Source organism: Erinaceus europaeus, chromosome 23, assembly GCF_950295315.1.
Source record: "Erinaceus europaeus chromosome 23, mEriEur2.1, whole genome shotgun sequence".
Taxonomy (NCBI): Eukaryota; Metazoa; Chordata; class Mammalia; order Eulipotyphla; family Erinaceidae; genus Erinaceus; species Erinaceus europaeus.
The window spans coordinates 2337321-2358876 of record NC_080184.1 but is presented as its reverse complement, the minus strand read 5'-3'; the positions used below and the strand labels follow the sequence as shown (position 1 = coordinate 2358876).

Sequence of the window (21556 nt, the reverse complement as noted above, 5' to 3'; positions counted from 1 at the left end):
ATTATTATTATTTTTTATTATTATCACTATTATTATTTTTACCCAAACCCCTTCTCAGCTCCGGTATGTAGTGGTGCTGGGGACTGAACCTGGGACCTCACAGCCTCAGGTATACATATATATATTTTTTTTCATTCCCACCAGTAGTGCAGGAGGGTTCCTTTGTCCCCACAACCTCTCCAGCATTTGTTGCTACTACGTTTTCTGATGTGTGACATTCTCACAGGAGTGAAGTGATGTCTCATTTTTGTGTTTGTTTGCATTTCTCTAACAATCAAAGACTTGGAGCATTTTTTCATGTGTTTCTCGGCCTTTTGGATCTCTCAGGTTTATTATTATTATTATTATTATTATTATTATTATTATTATTTTGCAGAACCATGAGGCTATCTCCCCACCCCTAGACCCACCTGTTTTATTTAGAGGGGGGCAGACAGGTCCTGTAAAACCAAGGACCCAACTCTTGGCAATTCACAAGACACACCTGCAGGAGGCCTGGCAGAATGGGAAAAGGGGAAAGAGAGAGATTGAGGGAGTCGGGTGGTAGCGCAGCGGGTTAAGCGCCGGTGGTGCAAATGCACAAGCATCCCGGATGGAGCCCCCTGACTCCCCACCTGCAGGGGAGTCGCTTCCCAGGCAGTGAAGCAGGTCTGCAGGTGTCTGTCTTTCTCTCCCCCTCTCTGTCTTCCCCTCCTCTCTCCATTTCTCTGTCCTATCCAACAACAACAATAATAACTGCAACAATAAAAATAACAAGGGCGACAAAAGGGAATAAATAAATATTTTTTAAAATTTGAATGTTAAAAAAAAAGAGATTGAAAGGACAGACAGTAGAGAAGGGGCATGCTTCAATGGGAAAGAGACCCCCCCCCAGCTTGGTTGGGGTCCCCCTGGCCCCCTTCCCCAACCTCCTGGGGCATCTCGAACTGGCAGAAGCATCTCGGCATCCCTTTTTTTCATTTTTTTTTTTTTTTACCCCCTCGCCACCCTTCTTAGGGGTTGGGACGGGGGAAGGCACGAGAGAGGTGAGTAAAAGGCCTGGCATGCACGCGGGGCAGGGCGGCAAGCGAGCGAGTTAGGCTCAGTGCCCCGCGCTGTCGGTGGTCTGGGTGGTCCTCCCCCTAACGGCGACTTGGGGGAACTGCAGCCCCAAATGTATGGGAAGAGGGGTGGTGCATGGAGCAGGTGCACCCGCGTGACACCCTGAGACCCCCGCCTCCTGAACCCCCGTTCCTCATCCCTACCACCGCGTGCAACCCTAAGACACCCCCTCCCTCCTCCAGCCACCCAGACCGGCCAGAAGAGGCAACCCCCCAAGACTCCAATCGGCTGCGGCCCCTTTAAGGCTCCGGGCCGGGAAAGGGGCGCGGAGGAGCCAGTGGCAACGCCGGGTCCGCGGGGAAGCCCCGCCCCTCCGAGCGGAGGCGGGGCGGGCGGGCGCCTCTCGGGCGGAACTGACCAATCAGAAGCCGCCTTCGCCGCTGCGCCAAGCGTTGATCTTTAGTTTGGCGACTGGAAAGCGGGATGGGAAGGGGGTGGGGAGGAAGAGGGAGAAAAGCAGGCGCGCGGGCGGGCGGAAAGGAGACTAGTGGAGGCCGAGCCCCGGGTCTCGATCTTCTGTTTCTGGGGGCGGTGGGCGCCGGCCCGGTGCGGGCGGGCAGATATAGGGCTGGCGTGACAGCTGGACCAAGCGAGAAACTTTTGTTCTGTAGTCCTTTAAAAGGGGCTTCGGGAGAGGGGTGTACGAATCCGATCGCTGACATCTCCCTCATTCCCTGTGTGCGCAGAAGGGAAACTGAGGCATAGGAAGATGATGATTTTTTTTTTGGGGGGGTGGGTGGGAGGCATCCTCCTCCCGGGCATGGGGGTGGGAGGAACCGTGCACCCCTTAGACAGTGCAATAGAGAAGCATCCCCTGCCAGCCTGCCATGCCTCCCCGCCCCCCCTTTCCCCGTCTCATTACCCCCCCCCCTCCATGCAGGGCTGGGGGAGGGCGGGTGGGAGGAGACGCGGGCTCCGGCGCGGGCGGCGACAGCGACAGTCACCTCCTCCTGCAAGTGGCCGAGGGCTGCGGTGTCCGTGTCCCGGGAAAGGGGGGACCCTGCGGGGTCCCGGGAGAGGGTGGAACCGGGGGGAGCCGCCGAGCCCCCGCCGAGCCCGCCGCCGCCGGGCCTCCCCTCCCCCAGCAGCGCGGGCGGGCGCCATGCGGGGGGGCCCGGGGGGCGACGCGGAGCGGCGACAGCGCTGGGGTCGCCTCTTCGACGAGCTGGACAGCAACAAGGACGGCCGTGTGGATGTCCAGGAGCTGCGCCAGGGGCTGGCCCGACTGGGCGCCGGGGACCCGGATCGCGGAGCCCGCCAGGTAACCCAGGACCCCCCCCAGCCCCCAGCCTCCCCCCCCCCCGCTAGACAGACACTCACATCCGACTTTTGATTATTATTATCATTATTCCTCCCCAAGTCATCCGATCCCCTTGAATGAGACCTGCTCCCGTCAGTAGCTGGACTCTCGACCTGGGGTCAGCCTGGGCACCCATGGGTGGCGTCCCCCCAACACACACACACACACACACACACACACACACACACACACACACACACCGCCTCTACTCCCTCCTATGGGGACAGGTCAGCCTGGGAAATCAGGTCAGGTCAAGTCTACCGTCTCTGGCCACTGGACTGGACACAGCCTCCATGAACTCTGTCCACCTGTGTCTGTATGTCCTGCTACCCTCACTTCCAAAGGCACACAGCCCTTCTGGCCTGGCCTGGCCTGGCCTGGCCTGACCTGACCTGACCACCACCCTCTCCTATCCCCCCTTCTCACCGGACAGCTGTCACCTTATCATGAGATGAGACCTCCTTTTTTCCACCTCAGTTGTACCCGCTCCTTCCCCCCGGTCTCCCCCTATAGGGGCTGTGGCTAGCTGGACAAGTCTGTCTCTCTCTTTTTTTTTTTTTAATTTTTAAAAAATATTTATTTATTCCCTTTTGTTGCCCTTGTTGCTTTATTGTTGCAGTTATTATTGTTGTTGTTATTGCTGTCGTCGTTGTTGGATAGGACAGAGAGAAATGGAGAGAGGAGGGGAAGACAGAGAGGGGGAGAGACAGACAGACACCTGCTGACCTGCTTCACCGCCTGTGAAGCGACCCCCCTGCAGGTGGGGAGCCGAGGCTCGAACCAGGATCCTTAAGCCGGTCCTTGCGCTTTGCGCCATGTGCGCTTAACATGCTGCGCTGCTGCGCTACCGCCCGACTCCCAAGTCTGTCTTTTTTATCTCCAGGGTTATCGCTGGGGCTCAGTGCCTGCACTAATTCGCTGCTCCTGGAGGCTTTTTTCCCCCCTCTTTTGTTGCCCTTGTTTATCGTTGTTTTTATTATTGTTGGATAGGACAGAGAGAAATGGAGAGAAGAAGGGAAGACAGAGAGGGGGAGAGAAAGACAGACACCTGCAGACCTGCTTCACCACTTATGAAGTGACACACACACATACCCGCAAGTGGGGGACCGGGGGCTCAGATCCTTATGCCGGTCCTTGCACTTTACTGCACAGCGTACCCCCTCCTTTTTTTTTAAATGAGAAAGATAGGAAGAAAGAGAGAGAAAGAACCAGACATCACTCTGGTACATGTGCTGCTGGGGATTGAACTCAGGACCTCATCCAATGTTTCGTCTACTGTGCCACCACCTGGGCCACTTTTTTTTTTTGCCTCCAGGGTTATTGCTGAGGCTTGGTGCCAGCACTATGAAGCCACTGCTCCCAGAGGCCAAATTTTCCATTTTATAGGATAGGACAGAGAGAAATTGAGAGAGGGGTAGCCAGAGATAGCATAATGGTTCATGCAAAAGTCTCTCCTGCCTGAGGTTCTGAAGTCCCAAGTTCAATCCCCTGCACCACCATCAGCTAAAGCTGAACAGTGCTCTGGGAAAAAAAGGAAAAAAGAAAAAGAAAAGAAATTGAGAGAGGAAGGGGAGAATGAGAAGGAGAGAAAGACAGACAGCTGCAGACCTGCTTCACTGCTTGTCAAGCGTCCACCCTGCAGGTGGAGAGCTGGGGGCTCGAACCGGGATCCTTGTGCTTAACCCAGTGCGCTACTGACCAGCCCTCCTCCCTTTTCCCCCAATATTTATTTACTTAATGGATAGAATGAGAACTCAAGAGAGAAAGGGGAGATAGAGAGGGAGAGAGAGACAGAGAGACACTTGCAGCCCTGCTTCACCACTTGTAAAGCTTCCCCCCTGCAGGTGGGGACCAGGGGCTCAAACCTGGGCCTTTGCACATGTGTGTTCTGTTATCAGTGCACTACGTCTCGGCCCCTCTCTTTAAAGTATCTATTAATTGGGGGTCCAGGCAGTGGCACACCTCATTAAGCACACAGTACTATGAGCCAGAACCCATACAAGGGTCCGGGTTCAAGCCCCCAGCCCCACACCTGCAGGGGGATTGCTTCCCAAGCGGTGAAGCAGGTCTGTAGGTATCTATCTTTCTCTCTCTCCCCCTCTACCTCCCCTTCCTCTCTCAATTTCTTTATTTTTTTTTCTCTTTTTCTTTTTTCTTTTTTCCCAGAGCACTGTTCAGCTTTGGCTGATGGTGGTGCAGGGGATTGAACCTGGGACTTCAGAGCCTCAGGCATGAGAGCCTCTTTGCAGAACCTCCCCTCTCAATTTCTCTCTGTCCTGTTCAATAAAATGGGGGGGGATGGCCACCAGGAGCAGTGGATTCCTAGTGCCAACACTGAGCCCCAGTGATAATCCTGGAGACAAAAAGAAAAAGAAATCTATTGATTGATTTATTGGACAGACAGAGGAATTGATAGAGGAGAAGGGAGGTAGAGAGGGAGAGACAGAGAGAGAGAGAGAGAGATGCCTGCAGCCCTGCTCCACTGCTCATGAACCTTCTCCCCCCATCCCCCCGCAGATGGGGAGGTGGGGCTAGAACCCAGATCATGCATTCATTGTATTCAACCGGGTACACCACAGCCAGGCCCCTAGGACACATGAATCTTAAGAACAGACAGCACTTGGGCTCGGGAGACAGTATAATAGTGAACTATCTATCTATCTATCTATCTATCTCTCTCCTTCCTATCTATCTATCTATCTATCTCTCTTATTACAAAGAAAAAAGACTCTCCTGCCTGAGGCTCCGAGGTCCCGGGTTCAATCGCCAGCACCTCCATCAACCAGAGCTAAGCAGGACTCTGGCGCCTCTCTCTCTCTCTCTCTCTCTCTCTCTCTCAAGAACTCAGTGTGACTTGGTCACCTTGACCCAGCCTTGATTTGTCAATCACAAAGTCTAAGACCACCAGGCTGGAGCTTGGCATTGGTGGGGGAGAAAAATATATATATATATATATATATATATATATATAGCCAGACAGTGGCATCCCTGGCTAAGCGCACACATTACAGTGCGCAAGGACACAGGTTCAAGCCCCTGGTCCCCACCTGCAGGGGGCGAGCTTCACGAACGGTGATGCAGGGCTGCAGGTGTCTCTCTGTCTCTCTCTCTATATATCTCTCCCTCCTTTCTCAACTTCTCTGTCTCTGTCCAATAATGAATACGTTCATCAATTGGAAAAAAAGAAAAGAAAAGAATATGATGGGAACAGGGGCCTTAGGGATCAAACAGCCTCCTGGAGCTGCCTGACTTACCCCGTCCCTGCTCTCCCCTCCCCTACTCCTGCCCCCAATACCCCCCCCCCATTCTCCACCAGGGTGTCTTCCCAGAGGGAAGCAGTGGCTCCGAGGCTGGGCTGGACCTGGAGGAATTCATCCACTACCTGCAGGAACGGGAACAGCGTCTCCTTCTTCTGTTCCACAGCCTGGACCGGAATCAGGATGGTGAGTGAAGCCCCCGGGGATAGGGAGATAGGGCACCCCTCCACACAACCCCCTAGCCAGCCCTGCACCCCCAAACACAGAGAAGCAGCCGGGCCTGAATCTCACGGGTGACTCACACGTTATTTCGGGAGAACAGAGCTGTCTGCAGCCACCGCTGCTCAACCCCCCCCCCCCCCATCCGCCAGTTCCTCCCCACCTCTGAGGTTCGAGGCCCAGCCTCCTTCTCGCTTTGTGGGGGTGGGACCCCCTTTTCTTTTCTTTGGGGGTGGGGGGTGGATGGAAGCATCAGAGACTCTCTCCTGATGCTTCCAGATTCATGTTCCTTCCATTACATCTTCTGGGGTTCCCCCTTGGTAACATCACCTCCAGATTTGTAGGACCAGCCCCCCCATACTGAGCGTACCCCCCTGTATTGCATGGCTGTGTTTCCCTGGGTCCCAGTGAGGCAAGGACCACCCTCCCAACTGGGCTGCCAGTCTTCTTTTTTTTTTTTTTTTGTATTTTTAAAAATATTTATTTATTCCCTTTTGTTGCCCTTGTTTTATTGTTGTCGTTGTTGATGTCATTGTTGGATAGGACAGAGAGAAATGGAGACAGGAGGGGAAGACAGAGAGGGGGAGAGAAAGACAGACACCTGCAGACCTGCTTCACCGCCTGGGAAGCGACTCCCCTGCAGGTGGGGAGCCGGGGCTCGAACCGGGATCCTTACACCGGTCCTTGTGCTTTGCGCCACCTGTACTTAACCTGCTAAGCTGCCTCCCGATTCCTCCTCCTCCTCCTCCTCCTCCTCCTCCTCCTCCTTCTTCTTTTAATATTATCTTTATTTATTTATTGGATAGAGACAGTCAGAAATGGAGAGGGGGGAGTCAGGCGGTAGTGCAGCAGGTTAAGCTCAAGCGGCACAAAGCACAAGGACCGGTGTAAGGATCCCGGTTTGAGCCCCCGGCTCCCCATCTGCAGGGGGGTCGCTTCCCAGGCGGTGATGCAGGTCTGCAGGTGTCTGTCTTTCTCTCCCCCTCTCTGTCTTCCCCTCCTCTCTCCATTTCTCTCTGTCCTATCCAATAACGACGGCATCAGTAACAACAATAATAACTACAACAATAAAAAAGGGCAACAAAATGGAATATATATATGGTCTGGGAGGTGGCGCAGTGGTTAAGGCACTGGGCTTTCAAGCATGAGGTCCTGGGTTCAATCCCCGGCAGCACATGGACCGGAGTGATGTCAGGCTCTTTCTCTCTCTCCTCCTATCTTTCTCATGAATAAAATAAATAAAATATTAAGAAGGAAAAAAAAAAAGAAAGAAATGGAAAGGGAAGAGGGAGCTAGAGAGGGAGAGAGACAGGCCTGCAGCCCTGCTTCACCACTCACAAAGCTTTCCCCCTGCAGGTGTGGGGAGGGGGCTCGAACCCGGGTCCTTGTGCACTGTGACAGGTACGCTCAGCCAGGTGTCCACCTCTCCTCCTCCGCAGGTCACATCGATGTGTCTGAGATTCAGCAGAGCTTCAGGGCTCTGGGCATTTCCATCACCAAAGAGCAGGCCGAGAAAATTCTACACAGGTGAGTGGGGGGGGCGTCCCCAAGACCTCTGTCCGTCTGCCCCCTGGAGCCTCCGTGACCCAGCGCAGGGTGGGTGGGAGCAACAAGCCTCTGGCGTCAGCAACCCATGATCAGCCACACTCACCTTCGGAGCCTCAGTTTCCCCTCTTGTAAAACATCGAGCTTGTAGCGCTGCGGGTTAAGCACGCTCAGTACTAAGCGCAAGGACCAGCATAAGGATCCCGGTTCGAGCCCCCGGCTCCCCACCTGCAGGGGAGTCGCTTCCCAGGCGGTGAAGCAGGTCTGCAGGTGTCTGTCTTTCTCTCCCCCTGTCTGTCTTCCCCTCCTCTCTCCATTTCTCTCTGTCCTAGCCAACAACGATGACAATAATAACAATAATAATAACTAGGACAACAAAATAGAAAAGATGGCCTCCAGGAGCGGTGGATTCGTGGTGCAGAGGACCATCAGGGGTGGTGGCAATAAACTAAAGTCTTCTCTGTCTCTCTCTCTCTCTCCTTTTATCTCTCTCTCTCTCTCCCTTTCTCTCTCTCCCCCTCTCTCCCTTTGTCTCTCTTTCCCTTTCTCTCTCTCCCCCTCTCTCCCTTTGTCTCTCTTTCCCTTTCTCTCTCTCCCCCTCCCTCTCCCTCTCTCCCCCTCTCTCCCTTTCTCTCTCCCCCCTTTCCTTCTCACTCCCTTTGTCATCCTCTCTCTCCCTTTCTCTCCCTTCCCCTCTCTCCCCCTCTCTCTCCCTCTCCTTCTCTCTCCCCCTCTCTCCCCCTCACCCTCTCTCCCTTTCTCTCCCCCTCTCTCCCTCTCTCTCCCCCTCTCTCCCTTTCTCTCCCCCTCTCTGCCTCTCTCTCCCCCTCTCTCCCTTTCTCTCCCTCTCCTCTCTCCCCCTCTCTCCCCCTCTCTCTCCTTTTCTCTCTCTCTCTCTCTCTATCTCTGAAAGAAGTAAAATGTTGAGTTCTTGGGTGCTCTCAGTACTTAATTATCCCACCCCACTCCCAGCAGAGCCTGGCCCCCGGACCCCCCTGCTCTGTCCCACCGCCTCCCCCTCCCTGCCTCCCCCCAGCATAGACCAGGACGGCACAATGACCATCGACTGGCAGGAGTGGAGAGACCACTTCCTGCTGCATTCCCTGGAGAATGTCGAAGACGTGCTTTACTTCTGGAAACATTCCACGGTGAGAAGGCGTCTCTCCCCCCCATCCCCACCCAGGCTAGGTGAGAATTCGCCAGAAGGAAGAACCCCTCTGTCTTCCTCCATTTGAGGGGCCTGGGAGGAGGGGGGCTGGGGACCCATGTAGAGAGGCCTCTGCTCTTGAAATGGGGTCCTTTTTCTTGTTTTCATTTTTTCTTTTCTTTTTTTTTTTTCCCCACACCCCAGCTCAGCTCTGTCTGATAGTGGTGCTGGGGACTGAACCTGGGACTTTGTAGCCTCAGACATGAGAGTCTCTTTGCAGAACCGTGATGCTATCTACCCCTGCCCGGAATGGGGTCTTTTATACTTCCTGTGGGATCTCAAGGAAGAACAGATTTTTTTTCCCCTTTTCTTTTTTATTTATTTATTAGGTAAAGACAGAGAGAAATTGAGAGAGAAGTAGGAGAGGTCCCAGGAGGTGGTGCAGGGGATAAAGCACTGGACTCTCAAGCCTGAGGTCCTGAGTTCAATCCCCGGCAGCACATGGACCACAGTGATGTCTGGTTCTTTCTCTCTCTCCTCCTATCTTTCTCATGAATAAATAAATAAATTTTTTAAAAGAGAGAGAGAGAAGGGGGAGATGGAGAGGGAGAGAGAGGGGCTGGGTGGTGGCACACCTGGTTGAGTGCTTACATTACAGTGCACAAGGACCCGGGTTCAAGCCCCTGGTCCCCACCTGTAGGGGAAAGCTTCATGAGTGCTGAAGCAGGGCTGCAGGGGTCTCTCTGTCTCTTTCTCCTCCTTCCCCATCTCAATTTCTCTCTGTCTCTATCTAATAAATAGATAAAATATAGGTCTAAATATGTATTTATTTTATATTTTGTTTATTTAAATATTTTATTTATTTATTCATGAGAATGATAGGAGGAGAGAGAGAGAAACAGACATCCCACCGGTACATGTGTTGCCAGGGGCTGAACTCAGAACCTCATGCTTGAGAGTTCAGTGCTTTATCCATTGCACCACCTCCTGGATCACTTTTTTTTTTTTTTTTTGAGGGAGATGCAGAGAGAGAGAGGGGAATCACAGAGAGAAACACCAGAGGCCTGCTCAGCTCTGGCTGATGGTGGTGTGGGGGATTGAACCTGGGACTTTGGAGTCTCAGGCAGGAGAGTCTGTTTGCAGAACCATGCTGTTGTCTACCTCGTCCCTCTTTATTGATTGATTTATTTATTTCTGTGAGAGGAAGAAGAAGAGAGAGAAGCAGAGTCTCCCTCTGGCACACATGCTGCCAGGAATTGAACTCGAGCCCTCAGAGTCCGCGGCTTCATTCACTGTGTCCCACACCAGCGTCCTTGTCCTGAGAGTAGAGCAGATACTTTACTTTTCTTGTCTTTTTTGTTGTCTTTTTTGTTTTCTTGCTTGTTTGTTTGGGTTTTTTGGGGGGTGGGGGGAAGTGGAGGCTGGAAACACAGAGGAGAAAGACTCACCAGAGGGGGCTCCCACCTGCCACCCTCACAACCCCACTTCAGCCGCCCATTCTTGGCCTCATTAAGAGGTTCGATCAGGGGGTCGGGCGGTAGCGCAGCGGGTTAAGTGTAGGCGGCACAAAGCTCAAGGACCGGCATAAGGATCCTGGTTGGAGCCCCCGGTTCCCCACCTGCAGGGGAGTCACTTCACAGGCGGTGAAGCAGGTCTGCAGGTGTCTGTCTTTCTCTCCTCCTCTCTGTCATCCCCTCCTCTCTCCATTTCTCTCTGTCCTGTCCAACAACAATGACATCAATATCAACAACAATACTAACTACAATAAGGGCAGCAAAAGGGAATAAATAAATATTTTTTAAAAAGGTTTTATCTTGCCGCCCAGAAGTGGGCTTGGTGGATAAAGTCTTAAGACTCTCAGGCCTCAGGTCCTGAGTTCCATCCCCAGCATCGATGTTTTCAGAGGGAGACTCTGCTCCTCTCTCTCTCTCTCTACCATATTAATGAATAAATAAGTCTAAAGAAAGTTTTTTAAAAATATTTATTTTATTTACTTATTCACTTTTGTTGCCCTTGTTGTTTTATTGCTATAGTTATTGTTGTTGTTAGTGATGTCATTGTTATTGGCTAGGACAGAGAGAAATGGAGAGAGGAAGGGAAGACAGAGAGGGGGAGAGAAAGACAGACACCTGCAGACCTGCTTCACCGCCTGGGAAGTGACTCCCCTGCAGGTGGGGAGCCGGGGGCTCGAACCGGGATCCTTACGCTGGTCCTTCTGCTTTACACCACGTGCGCTTAACCCGCTGGGCTACCGCAGACTCCCTAAAGAAAATTTTTTAAAGATTCTGCTGGGTTGGTGGAGAGATATAACACAGGTATTCTGATGTTTCAGAACCCTTTTCCTGCCTGAGGCTCTGAGGACCCAGGTTCTGTCCCTAGCACCACCATCAGCCAGAGCTGAGCAGGGTTATGGGGGGGGTGGGGGTGGAAATAAATAAATAAAGAATATGGAGATGCTGCCACTGAGGGGGAAAAAAAAAGACAAGCTAGAGAGCTGGGAGATAGCTCATACCCTGCGACATGTACTTTGCCAGGGTTAGAGCCTTGGCACCACACAAGAACACCACAAGCACCAGGGGAAACTCCAGTGATGTGGTGTCACTCCCCCTCTCTTAGCCTTTGTCTCTCTGAAGTAGAGAGAATGCAAAAGTCTGGGAGCAGGGAAGGTTTTTCTTCCAAAAGAGAAAGGGGGAGGGAAAGAGGAAGAGAGAGAGAGAAGACACAGAAATGGCAGAGAGCTAGGTAGAGATCCCCTGTCTTTGAAGGATCCACTGGGATCTTTGGAGGATCCACTGCAGGTTTGGGGTGGTGGTGGTGGGTTTTGATCAATTCCCAGCTGGGACTCATTGAGTGAGGGTTGCTTCTGGTAGCAGCTGGCAGTATGAACAGGGGAGATCCACCCGTGGGATCTGGTGAGATCTCATGGGGGAGGATCCCAAGATTCCCTACATGAGGGCAGATCCATGAAGGGGCTGATGTGTCTGGGAAGTCTAAGGGGAGGGAGGATCATCTTTGGAGGAGATCCCCGTGGGACCAAGAGATCCACTGACAGGGATCTTGTGGTATCCCTCTGAGTGGCCTCCTCTGGAGGGATCTGGTCGGCATCAGAGAGATTTTTTTTTTAATGTTTGTTAACCAGAGGTAGATCATTGATGGATCGGGTTGGGATCCTAAATGGATCACCCAACCAGATCCCTCTGCGGGAAGTACTGGGAGGGAGTCCTGAGGTTTGGGCTTGGGGGGTGGTGGTGGGGGGAGCTGGCGTGATGATCCCCCACTCACTTCGAAGGTCCTGGACATCGGGGAGTGCCTGACGGTCCCAGATGAGTTCTCGGAGCGGGAGAAGATGACCGGGACCTGGTGGAAGCAGCTGGTGGCCGGCGCGGTGGCGGGGGCCGTGTCTCGGACCGGCACGGCGCCCCTGGATCGCCTCAAGGTCCTCATGCAGGTGATGGGGGGCAGGGGGAGCCCCCGACCCTGTCCCCAGACCCCCTCCCCAGACTGGAGCATCCCATCCCCCTCCCCTCCCGCCTTCCCTGCCGCCCAGGTCCACGCCTCCAAGACCAACCGGCTGAACATGTGGGGGGGGCTCCGGAGCATGGTCCTGGAGGGGGGCGTGCGCGCCCTGTGGCGGGGCAACGGGATCAACGTGCTCAAGATCGCCCCCGAGTCCGCCATCAAGTTCATGGCCTACGAGCAGGTGGGAGCAGGTGGGAGCAGGTGAGCGGGGGTCTGGGTTCCGGGGAATCGCCTGACCCACCCAACCCCGGCTGCCCCGGGTTTGTTTCATCCTGCACCCCCAGATCAAACGCGCCATCCGAGGGCAGCAAGAGACCCTCCAAGTGCAGGAACGCTTCGTGGCAGGATCCCTGGCCGGAGCCACCGCCCAGACCATCATCTACCCCATGGAGGTAAACACAAATCCCCCCACCTAAATAAGAGTCCCCTGCGGTGGTTGGTGGTGGCGGGTGGGTGGGAGCTAGTATAACGGTTCTGCAAGGAGACTCTCAGGCCTGAGACTGCAAAGTCCCAATCCCCTACACCACCATAAGCCGGAACTGGTAAAAATAATAATAAGTTCAGGGAGTCGGGTGGTAGCGCAGTGGTTAATTAAGTGCAGGTGGTGCAAAGTGCAAGGACCGGCATAAGGATCCCGGTTCGAGCCCCCGGCTCCCCACCTGCAGGGGTGTCGCTTCACAGGCAGTGAAGCAGGTCTGCAGGTGTCTGTCTTTCTCTCCCCCTCTCTGTCTTCCCTTCCCCTCTCCATTTCTCTCTGTCCTAGCCAACAAGGACATCAATAACAACAACAATAATAACTACAACAACCATAAAAAAAAAAAGGGGGTAACAAAAGGAAAAAAAATGGCCTCCAGGAGCAGTGGATTCATAGTTCAGGCACCGAGCCCCAGCAATAACCCTGGAGGCAAATAATAATAATATAATAATAATAATAAGTTCAAGTCCCCTGGTCCCCACCTGCAGGGGGGAAGCTTCCCAAGTGGTGAAGCAGGGCTGCAGGTGACTCTGTCTCTCTCCCTCTCTCTCTCCCCCTCCCTCTCAGTCTCTTTCTGTCTCTATCCAATAATAAAATTATAGTAATAATAGTAATGAGTCCCCTTCCCCCCTCAAGCAGTGGTTAAAAGCTGAGATGTAGAGTCCCTGAACCCCCCACAGTATTGGAAAGGCTCACCCTCCCCTCCTCACCCTGGGGACAGAGGCTCAGCTGTTTTGTGAGCGGCCAGTTGGGAATCTGGACCTGGGAGGGGACTTATGTGTGTGAAGGGGGGACCAGCTGCTCCTCCGGGCTGAGCCTCCTCTGAGGACACAAGCATCGAGGAGGCTGGGTCTGGGGGATGTCTTCTCAGGAGAAACTGGGTTCCCAAAGGTCACTGCAGGTTTCCAGCCGCCGTCAGTTCTGAATGAGAGGGAGAGAAAAGTTAACCCCTGCACCCCCGTAAGCCAGAGCAGAGCAGTGCTCTGGTAATAAGTAAATAAATACTCAAGTAGGCGACCCTGGGAAGTGGAGGGGGGGTTCAGGGGACAGAGAAATTGAGAGAGAAGGGGAAGATAGAGAGGGAGAGAGACAGAGAGACACCTGCAGCCCTGCTTCACCACTCAGGAAGCTTTTCCCCTGCAGGTGGGGACCGGGGCCTCGAACCTGGGTCCTTGTGTACTGTAATGTGTGCACTAAACCAGGTACACCACGGCCTGGCTTCTATTACTATTACTACTAGTTATTAAAGCAGGGTGGGGGGAGGAAGAGCCTTCCCCTGGCATATGTGGTGCCAGGGTTTGAACTCACACTTGAGAGTCCAGCACTTGAACTACTGTGATTTACTCATTTATATTTAGACTTTAGACATTATGTTGAATTATGTATTATTGAGACAGAGCCCAGAGCCCTGCTCAGCTCTGGCTGATGGTGGTGCTGGGGATTGAACCTGGGGCCTCAGAGCCTCAGGCAGGAGAGTCTTTTGCAGAACCACTGTGCTGTCTCCCCAGCCCCCTAACATATCGTTAGTGAGAGAGAAACAGAGAAAGAGAAATGGATCATCAATTTCCTTATTTTTTAAATCTTTATTTATTTATTCCCTTTTGTTGCCCTTATTGTTTTATTGTTGTTGTTATCATGTCATTATTGTTGTTGGATAGGACAGAGAGAAATGGAGAGAGGAGGGGAAGACAGGGGGGAGAGAAAGACAGACACCTGCAGACCTGCTTCACCGCCTGGGAAGCGACTCCCCTGCAGGTGGGGGGCCCGGGGCTCGAACCGGGATCCATATGCCGGTCCTTGTGCTTTGCGCCACCTGCGCTTAACCCGCTGCTCTACCGCCCGACTCCCATCAATTTCCTTATTAATGAAAGAAAAAGAGACGGAAAGAAGCAGAGCCTCCTTCTGGCACCTGCGATGCTGGGGAATGGAACCCTGGACCTCATGCCTGAGAGCCCAGCGCTCTAACCACCGGTCCACTCACTCCGGTTCAGGTGCTGAAGACCCGGCTGACCCTGCGTCGCACCGGCCAGTACTCAGGGCTGGTGGACTGTGCCCGGAAGATGCTGGAACAAGAGGGGACCCGGGCCTTCTATCGTGGGTACCTGCCCAACGTGCTGGGCATCATCCCCTATGCGGGCATCGACCTGGCCGTGTACGAGGTCAGTGTGGGCCGCCCTCTCCGCCCCCCAAGCCCTGCGGACACCCTGTTTCCCGGGCGGCTGCCTCAGCTTAGGCCCCAGCACTAGGGGACACCGTCCCAGGGTGGACAAACACCGGGAATCTTGGGATTCCTAGGGGAGCCAGTGGATTCCTAGGGGAGCCAGTAGATTCCTAAGGGAGTCAGTGGATTCCAGGGAGATCCCATGGATTCCGATGGACCCATTCAAGCATCGCAAGTCCCCACCCCCTTAATCTTGTATTCCTTCTCCTTCTTCTTCTCCTCCTCCTGCATCTTTTTTTTTCTAAAATGTTTATTTATTTATTCCCTTTTGTTGCCCTTGTTGTTTTATTGTTGTTGTTATCATGTCATTGTTGTTGTTGGACAGGACAGAGAGAAATGGAGAGAGGAGGGGAAGACAGAGAGGGAGGAGAGAAAGACAGACACCTGCAGACCTGCTTCGCCGCCTGGGAAGCGACTCCCCTGCAGGTGGGGAGCCGGGGGCTCGAACCGGGATCCTTAGGCCGGTCCTTGTGCTTTGCGCCACGTGCGCTTATCCCGCTGCGCTACCGCCCGACTCCTTTTTTTGTTAAGTGCTGAATGAAGCACCATGTGTTGTGCATTTCACATGGGAGATACTAAGTCCAGCACCTCGGAGGTACTGAGCGCAGCACCCAGGGAGTACTGAGCACCCCAATCTGGCCACTGGAGTCTCTGAAGCTGAGGGTTCCTGGCATCACCAACCCTGCCCCCTCTTCCCCTCTCCTCCTTCTTCACAGACTCTGAAGAACCGATGGCTTCAGAAGTACAGCTACGAGTCGGCCAACCCGGGCATCCTGGTGCTCCTGGCCTGCGGCACTGTGTCCAGCACCTGTGGCCAGATCGCCAGCTACCCCCTGGCCCTGGTCCGCACCCGAATGCAGGCCCAAGGTGAGGCTCTGACCAGGGGCGGTGGAGGGAGTTCACAGCTCTGGGCTGCTTTTAAATTCAGAGCCAGAGAGACAGAGGAGGAGAGGAAACAGTGCTAGAGCTTCCTCCAGTGCTGTGGTACTTCCCATGTGGTATCTGGGCTGCAGCCTTAGCTGGTGAGCTATCTCCCCCAGCAATGGCTTTTATTTGTGTGTTTGTTTGTTTTAGGTTTTTTTTTTTTTTTTTTGTCTTTTGTGTATTTGGATTTGTTTTCCCCAGAGTCCTGCTTGGCTCCGGCTGATGGTCGTGCTGGGGACTGAACCTGGGACTTTACAACCTCGGGCAGGAAATTTTGTTTGTTTTGTTGTGTTGTGCTATCTCTCCAGCCCCTTCTTTCTTTCTTTCTTTCTTTCTTTCTTTCTTTCTTTCTTTCTTTCTTTATTATTTTTTTTTTCTGACCTGTTTCACCACTTGTGAAGCAACCCCCCACACACACAGGCGGGAGCCAGGGGTTCGAACCAGGATCTTTAAGCCGGTCCTTATGCCTTGCGCCACCTGCGCTTAATCTGCTGTGCTACCTACCGCCTGACCCCTCTTTTTGAATTTTTTTTTTAAATATTTATTTTATTTATTTATTCCCTTTTGTTGCCCTTGTTGTTTTATTGTTGTAGTTATTATTGTTGTTGTCATTGTTGGATAGGACAGAGAGAAATGGAGAGAGGAGGGGAAGACAGAGAGGAGGAGAGAAAGATAGACACCTGCAGACCCGCTTCACCGCCTGTGAAGCGACTCCCCTGCAGGTGGGGAGCCGGGGTTCGAACCGGGATCCTTATGCTGGTCCTTGTGCTTTGCGCCACCTGCGCTTAACCCGCTGCGCTACAGCCCGACTCCCCTTTTTGAATTTTTAAAATTATCTTTATTTATTGGATAGAAACAGCCTGAAATTGAAAGAGAAGAGAGAGATAGAGGGAGAAAGACAGAGAGACACTTGCAGCCCTGCAGGTGGGAGACCGGGGGCTTGAACCCAGGTCCTTGTGCGCTCAACCAGTTGCACCACCACCCGGCCCCTACCCATCCCCTCTCATGTAATTTTTTTAATTAAGGTATTTTCCAAACATTTTATTTCTTTATTTTCCCTGTTGTTGCCCTTGTTGTTTTTCGGTGTTGTTGTTGTTATTGATGTCGTTGTAGTTGGCTAGGACAGAGAGAAATGGAGAGAGGAGGGGAAGACAGAGAGGGGGAGAGAAAGATAGACACCTGCAGACAGAGACCTGCTTCACCACTTGTGATGTGACTCCCCTGCAGGTGGGGAGCCTTACACCGGCACTTGTGCTTTGTGCCACCTGCGCTTACCCCGCTGCGCAACCGCCCGACTCCCTGTTTATTTATTTTTAATGAAAGAGAGAGTTCTGGCTGACGGTGGTGCTGGGGATTAAACCTGGGACCTCAGAGAACAGATGGGAGAATCTTTTGCAGAACCACTCTGCTGTCCCAACGCCCCCTTTTTTTGAGAGAGAGAGAGGGTCGGGGTACAGAGAACAGAGCTGCACTCTGGTATATGCAATGCCAGGGATGAAACTTGGGACCTCATGCTTTGAAGTGCAAAAGCCCAGTGAAACGCTAGAGAAAGAAAGAGAGAGAGAGGGGAGTCGGGCGGTAGCACAGAGGGTTAAGCACAGGTGGTGCCAAGCGCAAGGACCAAGGATCCCAGTTCGAGCCCCCGGCTCCCCACCTGCAGGGGAGTCGCTTCCCAGGTGGTGAAGCAGGTCTGCAGGTGTCTGTCTTTCTCTCCCCCTCTCTGTCTTCCCCTCCTCTCTCCATTCCTCTCTGTCCTATCCAACAATGATGACATCAATAATAACAACAATAATAACTACAACAACAATAAACAACAAGGGCAACAAAAAGGAAATTAATTAATTAATTAAAAACAGTAATAACTATAACAATAAAAAACACAAGGGCAACAGAAGGTAATAAATAAATAAATAAATATTTTTTTTTAATTTTACCTGCTGCACTACCGCCCAACTCCCAAATATTTACTTATTTATTTTTTTTCTTTTTTATTTTTATTTATTTTTTTTTTTATTAAAGAAAGGATTAATTAACAAAACCATAGGGTAGGAGGGGTACAACTCCACACAATTCCCACCACCCAATCTCCATATCCCATCCCCTCCCCCGATAGCTTTCCCATTCTCTATCCCTCTGGGAGCATGGAGCCAGGGTCATTGAGGGTTGCAGAAGGTAGAAGGTCTGGCTTCTGTAACTGCTTCCTCGCTGAACATGGGCGTTGACTGGTCGGTCCATACTCCCAGTCTGCCTCTCTCTAAAATTTATTTTTTAATGAGAGAGAGAAGAAGAAGAAGGAAGAGGAGGAGGAGATGGTTCAAGGTCCCAGGTTCAATCCCCAGCACCACCATCAGCCAGAGCTGAGCAGGGCTCTGGGAGAAAGAAAGAGAGAAAGAATAAGGAGTTGCAGATGAGAGAGAGAGAGAGAGAGAGAGAGAGAGAGAGAGGTAGGAAGGACACAAGAAGATCAAGGCAGTGGCACACCAGTAGTGTGCACACATGACAGCGCACAAGGACCCCAGTTCAAGTCCCTGGTCCCCACCTGCAGGGGGAAGCTTCCCGAGCGGTGAAGCAGGGCTGCAGGTGTCTCTCTGTCTCTCTCCCTCTCTAGCTCCTTCTCCCCTCTCAATTTCTCTCTGTCTCTATCCAATAATAAATAAATAAAAATATAAGTAAGAGAGAGAGAGAGAAAGAGGACGCTGAGGTCTAAAACAAACGTCTCTGCTTGTGAGAAAGCTTATGGAATCATACGCACAAGTTACAGTGCGCAAGGACCCAGGTTCGAGCCCCCAGTCCCCACCTGCAGGGGGGAAAGCTTCCGGAGCGGTGAAGCAGGGCTGCAGGTGTCTCTCTGTCTCTCTCCCTCTCTATCTCCCCATCTCCTCGCAGTTTCTCTCTGTCCTAGCAAATAGGGAGGAGAAAGGAGGGAGGATGAGAAGTCCGCTCCAAGCATTCACAGGCCACCTGTGTCCCAGGGGCCTGGGGGCCATTGCTGACGTGTCTCCCCCCTCTCCCCCATAGCCTCGGTGGAGGGCGGTCCCCAGGCCTCCATGCTGGGTTTGTTCAGACACATCCTGGCCCAGGAGGGCGTGCGGGGGCTGTACCGAGGCATCGCCCCCAACTTCATGAAGGTCATCCCGGCCGTCAGCATGTCCTACGTGGTTTACGAGAACATGAAGCAGGCTCTGGGGGTCACATCCAGGTGAGGGACCCATAGCCCGCCCCCACCTGTCCGCCCCAGCGCCCCGACACTGATGGCCAGCCGATGGATCCCAGATCACACACACACACACTCAAGCCAGGGCCCCCACCCTCCGGTCATGGGGATCCCTGCCACCTCACAGTCCAGCCTTTGGAGCCCACATTGCCCCGCCCACCGGATCCCGGACTTCCACGTCTTAAGCACTGGATCCCCCACCCCAACTCAGCTGCTGGATCCCACCACCGGGGTGGGGGGGGGAGCATATGCCATCCTCACCTCCCATACACCCCACCCCCACCCCTGGATCTGATGTCCTTGGATGACTCTGGACCCTAGATCCCCCCTTAGCCGATCCCAGATCCCCTCATGCTTCCATCCTGGCATCTCCAAGCTCAGTCACTGGATTTCAGATGATCAAGGGACCTCTCAGCCTCTGGATCCTGACAATGTGATGCCTTGATTCCCACCCACGCCCCAGCAGGGGGAGGCTTCCCCTGACCACTGGATCTCAGATCCTTTCATCTTGGATCACTGGATCCCAGATTCTCTCACCCAATCACTGGATCCCCAAGTTCCTTTACCTCAACAATACCTCCCCAGATCCCTCTGCATCAACCTCCACCTCCCTCAACACCTCCCCACCACCACCAACCCCCACCATCACCAGCTCCCTGGATCAAGTCCCCGACCCACTGGATCCCAGATCCCAAAAGCCACAACGAGGAGAGCCCAGCGGCAGAGTGAGAGGAATCCAGGGCAGCCCACAGGCACAGGGGATCCTGAAAATTGAGCCCTCAAGGGCCGAGCCTGGTACTTCTCCACACTGGATCCCAGCCCTCCCCTCCCCTGGAACCCCACGTTTGAACCCCACCCCACCCCCAGCACTGGATCCTGAGTGTTGAGATCTTAATACCCTCCTTAGTAGCCTCCTGACCTCCTGCCCAGCCCACCCCCCATCATCATCACACCCTCCTCCCCCAACTTGTGACTGGTACTCCATGGCCCAAGGAGACAGTAGCTGGGGGGGGGTGTCTCTCGCATCATAAACTGCCCCTCACCCCCCCAAAAAAAAATGCTTCACCACCCTCCCAAGCTCTGCTGGGCCCCCCACCTGCCTGCCACTTTGTAAGCTAAGCATCCCACCTGCCACTTTGTAAGCTAAGCATCTCACTTCCGGAGTCCCTCACAACGACCCAGTGGCTCACTCCTGGGAACAAACACATCAAAGGGAGTCCGTGCCCCCCCTCCCCGCCACAGCACCCCACTCCAGAACTGCGAAGGAGCAGCCTGATGACCCCCAAATCCCAGCTTCCAGTCAGGAAACAGACCAACACCAGAGCCCAACACCCCACCAGCCCTCCCTACCCACCCTCGGACAAATGGAGGCCGGCTCTATTTTTCTACAAGAGAAACCCCCCACTAACCACCCCCTTCTAAAAGATCCTGCATTTCCCAGTTGAAATCTGTACCTAGGGTCAGGGCACCCCCACCCCGCTTCTTTGGAGTTCTGGCAGAAACCCGCCCCCCACCCCCCACTTAATGGACAGAGAAAGAGGAACCACCAGGCTGTTGGGGAGACGGGAGGGCCCCCACCCCACCCCTCTCCCCAAATCTCCCCAGATCTGTCCTCCAGCTTCCTCCCCCTGGCCCCCTCGCGTGTGTTAATTTGAAAGGAAACGAACAAAAGAAATAAATAATGTTTTCTAAACTCTGTCCGTGTGTGTGTGTGTGTGTGTGTGTGTGTGTGTGTGTGTGTGTGTGTGTGTGCGCGTGCTCTGAAAGGGGGTGGGGCTAAGTGGTTAGAGCAACCCAGATTCCCCCACCCAGGGAAGGGACAGGTCACACTTCCCCACCCATCCCTCCACCCTTGGTTTCTGGAGAAGAGAGAAAGAAAGCGGGAGCTGGAGAAAGTCTTACTGACTAGAGCTGGGAGCCAGCACAGCGGCTCTGCAACAGACGCTCCTACCTGAGGCGCTGAGCTCCCAGGTTCAGTCCCCAGCACCACCAGCAGCCAGAGCTGAGCAGGGCTCTAGGGAAATAATAATAATAATAGTAATGGTTCTGCAATAGACTCTCCTGCCTGAGGCGCTGAGGTCCCAGGTTCAGTCCCCAGCACCACCAGCAGCCAGAGCTGAGCAGGGCTCTAGGGAAATAATAATAATAATAGTAATGGTTCTGCAATAGACTCTCCTGCCTGAGGCTCTGAGGTCCCAGGTTCAGTCCCCAGCACCACCAGCAGCCAGAGATGAGCAGGGCTCTGGGGTCTCAGTTTCTCTCTCTCTCTCTCTGTCTCTGTCTGTCTCTTTCAATGGTGGAGATAGGTAGCATAATGGTTATGCAAAACACTCTCCTGCTTGAGGCTTCAAAATCCCAGGTTCCCGGTTCGAGCCCCCGGCTCCCCACCTGCAGGGGAGTCGCTTCCCAGGCGGAGAAGCAGGTCTGCAGGTGTCTGTCTTTCTCTCCCCTCTCTCTCTGTCTTCCCCTCCTGTCTCCATTTCTCTCTGTCCTGTCCAACAACAAAGCAACGTCAACAATGGCAATAATAACCGCAACGAGGCTGCAACAACTAGGGCAACAAAAAGGGGAAAAAATGGCCTCCAGGAGCGGTGGATTCATGGTGCAGGCACCGAGCCCAGCAATAACCCTGGA

The 21556-nt window shown here is 53.3% G+C and overlaps 1 protein-coding gene across 7 annotated transcripts; it reads left to right on the top strand.

The window, feature by feature from the left end:
- Positions 1-1626: 1626 nt before the first annotated feature.
- SLC25A23 (solute carrier family 25 member 23) lies at positions 1627-20049 on the top strand. 7 transcript variants are annotated; one of them, XM_060181545.1, is made up of 11 exons: positions 1631-2362; positions 5718-5844; positions 7317-7404; positions 8459-8570; positions 11859-12017; positions 12117-12279; positions 12373-12480; positions 14555-14722; positions 15501-15651; positions 18727-18907; positions 19575-20049. In XM_060181545.1, the coding sequence occupies exons 1-11, from the start codon at positions 1811-1813 to the stop codon at positions 19695-19697; spliced, it is 1932 nt and encodes a 643-aa protein (XP_060037528.1). In that variant the 5' UTR covers positions 1631-1810; the 3' UTR covers positions 19698-20049. The 7 variants fall into 7 exon arrangements, with proteins under 7 accessions (XP_060037527.1, XP_060037525.1, XP_060037529.1 ...); XM_060181541.1 differs by having other exon boundaries at positions 1632-2362; positions 19386-20049; XM_060181543.1 differs by having other exon boundaries at positions 1634-2362; positions 12117-12269.
- The last annotated feature ends 1507 nt before the right edge of the window (positions 20050-21556 follow it).